This window comes from Cajanus cajan, chromosome 5 (assembly GCF_000230855.2).
Source record: "Cajanus cajan strain Asha chromosome 5, NIPB_CcT2T_4, whole genome shotgun sequence".
NCBI classification, from domain to species: Eukaryota; Viridiplantae; Streptophyta; class Magnoliopsida; order Fabales; family Fabaceae; genus Cajanus; species Cajanus cajan.
The window spans coordinates 30,359,098-30,362,962 of NC_138521.1; the positions used below are offsets into that span (position 1 = coordinate 30,359,098).

The following is a 3,865-nucleotide window of genomic DNA, read 5'->3' on the forward strand; positions in this document are numbered from 1 at the left end:
CTATACTTTCTAATGGGTTTTTTAAAATAACAAAGCACAATAAAAGGTTTTGTTATAAACTTTTCTAAAAGAAATGTATCTTTAATATAATATTTTGAAAATGAGCATCCAATATGCTTTTGCTCAAGACCGTCCAATGATCGTTTGAACTTTAGCGTTTAACATTAAAACCTTATGTAAAATAGATTATGCCATATATATCATAATGAATTGTTCACGCGTTTTAAACTTTTAACCTTAAATTACCACGTAGATCTTATATCGTTGTGCTATAATCAACATGATTTTCTAATAGCAAACTTGTGTGCTTTTGTCTCTTTCAGAATTGATGATTCAAACAATCCTATATATAACACAAATTTAGAAGGCATGCAAATGCAAAGATAACTTTTGGTGTCCTAACCAAAAGTAATAAACACATTAACTAAGTACATATAAATAGGTTCAATTTCACCCTTCATTTTTTTTAATGCGCACAATTAATAGTTAAGTCGGAATTTTTTAACGTTCATCGTTATGGACATCACAAAAAGACTATTTTGGATCACTTAATAAATATAAATAAATTAATTAATTAATTTTTAAAAAATAAAAGATAAAACTTAAATCTAAAAAAAATAAGATACAAGATTAAAAGTGTAATTTATCATTAAAAAATAATATTTTTTTTAACCAATATCGAAATGAAAGGGATAAATGTATCCGTCACCGTTAGTATGAATTTTGCATTGGGTCATTTGACACATGAAAATGAGTTTGGTTTTATTTCATTTCTTCACTATTGTGATACTGGTTTCACTGTTTTCTATTTTTATTTTTAAAAAAATAAAAAATAAGCATAAAAATATGTTTATTTTTAATTTTATAAAATATTTTCTTTGAAAATGTTTTAAAAAAAGTCCAAAATTTAAAATAAAAAAATATCATTTCACTATTTTCCACACCTTAGAAAATACATTGTAATGTGATATAATCATTGAATTGTTTTTACCTTGCCAACTTTCTTTTATAGGTATTTTGTACTCCCTTTTTTTAGACAACTTAAATAAAATTTACTTGCACAAATGGAGTATATGAAACATTAGATCTTAACAATCACATATTGATGATTACACTAACTTGTGGTCATTTTAATTTTAGCTGAGGCATATGGGTTGCCAATGTTGCCACCCTACTTGAATCTTACCGAAGGACAAGACATTACCAAAGGAGTAAATTTTGCATATGCTGGTTCAACTGCACTAGATAAGGATTTTTTCATGCAACAAATGTTGGAACTAGACGCAGCTTCTTATTCTTTAAGTACTCAACTTGAATGGTTTAAGAAGCTCAAACCCTTTCTTTGTAAAAGCGAAGGTCTTACCCAATTAAACTCCTTCATTAATGTTTTTGTCGAATATTTGAAAATTTTCTCAATGTGGTTAACAACGTGTACCCCTTTTTATGACAGAGTGTGATAATTACTTCAAAAAAACATTGTTTCTGGTGGGAGAGATTGGTGGCAACGACATTAACGCAATCATTCCGTATAAAAATATGTCAGCACTTCGAGAAATGGTTCCACTTTTTGTTGAAGCAATTACTAATGCCATCACCGTATGTTATAGCAAACTTATGCCAACTCCAATTTTAATAGTTTAATTAAGCTTGGGTTTGAAATATGGTTGATTAGAAATTAAATCTTATTTTTGTTTTTATTCGCTAGAAATTAATAGAGGAAGGAGCAGTGGAGCTAGTGGTACCGGGGAACTTCCCAATTGGGTGCAATTCTGCTGTTTTGGCAAGGGTGGGCAGTGATAAGAAAGAAGACTATGATCAATTTGGGTGTTTGGCAGCTTACAATGCTTTCATCGAGTACTATAATGGACAACTCAAAAAGGCTATCGAGACATTAAGACAGAAGAAGCCACATGTTAAGATAACATATTTTGACTATTACGATGAATGAAATATTGATTTAAGTTTAAATTAGAGCAATTAAAATAACAGAATGAATGTAACAGAAAACCTTATATGAGAAAGAGATTGGATTCAAATGTACTTTCTAATTCTTTTAATCTTCATCAGATAAATATGATTCCATTTCTATCACTTCCATGTTCAATAATTAGCTCAACCAGATTCCTCAAAATTGAGCCCTAAGGTGGTTAACCCTAAACATGATTCCTCTATGATTTAAGATTAACACCTTGCATTAAGACAATAACTTGAACCAAAATGGCTAATAAAATCAAGTCTATTCCTAGAACAAGAGATTATTAGGTGAATGATTCAGTTCGGGTTTTGAAAATGTTTCCCAACAAAGTTCAAAAACCTAAAATCATAAAACGGGTGATCAAACCGGATTAAGCATTAAGCGAAGAATCAAACACAAGTAATAGAACTGAATATCATATAGATCTAAGAAGAAATAGAGTTAGTAGTTACATTGAATCCAACCCAAGAGAAACTAGCCACTCATGGTGAGGGCCATAGCAAATAACAAGATGAGATTACACAATAGAAGAGAAGAAATGAAGATGGATCCTCGTTCCCCAGCAAGCCAATCTTCAAGTCTAATCTTCAAGCTCTCCTCTTCTCCTGGGTGATCTTTCTCTCTATTTTTCTTTTCGTTTTTTTGTTTCTCTTCGGTCCCTTTTTTCCTTCTTTTCGTGCCCTAAAATACGTTCTGTCCAAGGGAAAGTTGGGATTTTTAACCCAAGGCTGCAGCTCTGGATTGGGGGCTGTAGCTTTGAATTTATGGACTGCCCAAAATGTTCCAAGGCTGGAGCTCTGATTTCATGGCTAAAGCTTCAACTCTCTGGAATACCTCTTTGTTTCGAGGCTGCAGCTTTGGCTCTGGAGCTATAGCCTTAACTCTCTGGAACACTTCTTTTTGGTTCAGGATTCATGGCTGCAGCTTTGGCTTTGGGGCTATAGCCTTGGATTTCCAACTTCATCAAAACCTACACAAAAAGGAAATATTTTCAGCCAAAGAAACTACACTCTTGTAACTCCTTAGATTAATCTTAGTTCATCTATTTGGAGGGTCAAATACAACCAAAATTACTTACATCTCTCCCAAAAAGAGTGCCAAATTAAGCATAAAAATATGCAATTTGAGCACTTATCAGGTGGGCAGTGATAAGAAAGAAGACTATGATCAATTTGGGTGTTTGGCAGCTTACAATGCTTTCATCGAGTACTATAATGGACAACTCAAAAAGGCTATCGAGACATTAAGACAAAAGAAGCCACATGTTAAGATAACATATTTTGACTACTACGGTGCTGCCAAGCGTTTATTTCAAGCACCACAACAATATGGTGGGTTGTGCTTTTATTTCTTTTTATTAGATCAATAATGAATAGTTGCATGCAATTGTTAGTTTTTCTATGGTTTATTCTGATCTTGTCCATTTCTTTTTTACTATAGGTTTTTATTATGGTAAAATCGAGACTTTTAGAGCATGTTGTGGAAAGGGGGAGCCTTACGGTCTTAGTGAACAAATATATTGTGGAAGTGTTGCCTCAATGGTTTGCTCAGACCCTTCAAAATGCATAATTTGGGATGGACCCCATTTTACCGAAGCAGCATATAGGCTAATAGAAAAAGGAATAGTTGAGGGCCCTTTTTCTAATCCTTCACTCAAATCCCCTCCTTTCAAGATAGCTTAGAAAGGAAGGAAGCATTGGGGAAAATTAATAAAACTAGGATTTGTCCATGCATTTTATACATGTTTTTGTGACCAAGGATGCACAAGCAAAGTTCGACGTAATTTATTATTGGATGATTATGATTTTCATATGTTTTGATTGATAAGGTTTTCGTATAACGTGACTAACAACATTTGTTGTGGATGATGTCATATCATCAAGGTTGTCA

General features: G+C 32.6%; 1 protein-coding gene across 1 annotated transcript; it reads left to right on the forward strand.

Annotated features, from left to right (window-relative positions):
• The first annotated feature begins 683 nt into the window (after positions 1-683).
• Positions 684-3,657, forward strand: LOC109792322 (GDSL esterase/lipase At5g45910). Its single transcript, XM_083074393.1, has 7 exons — positions 684-792; positions 1,141-1,356; positions 1,451-1,596; positions 1,706-1,912; positions 2,885-2,989; positions 3,114-3,306; positions 3,416-3,657. The coding sequence occupies exons 1-7, from the start codon at positions 684-686 to the stop codon at positions 3,655-3,657; spliced, it is 1,218 nt and encodes a 405-aa protein (XP_082930519.1).
• Positions 3,658-3,865: the final 208 nt, after the last annotated feature.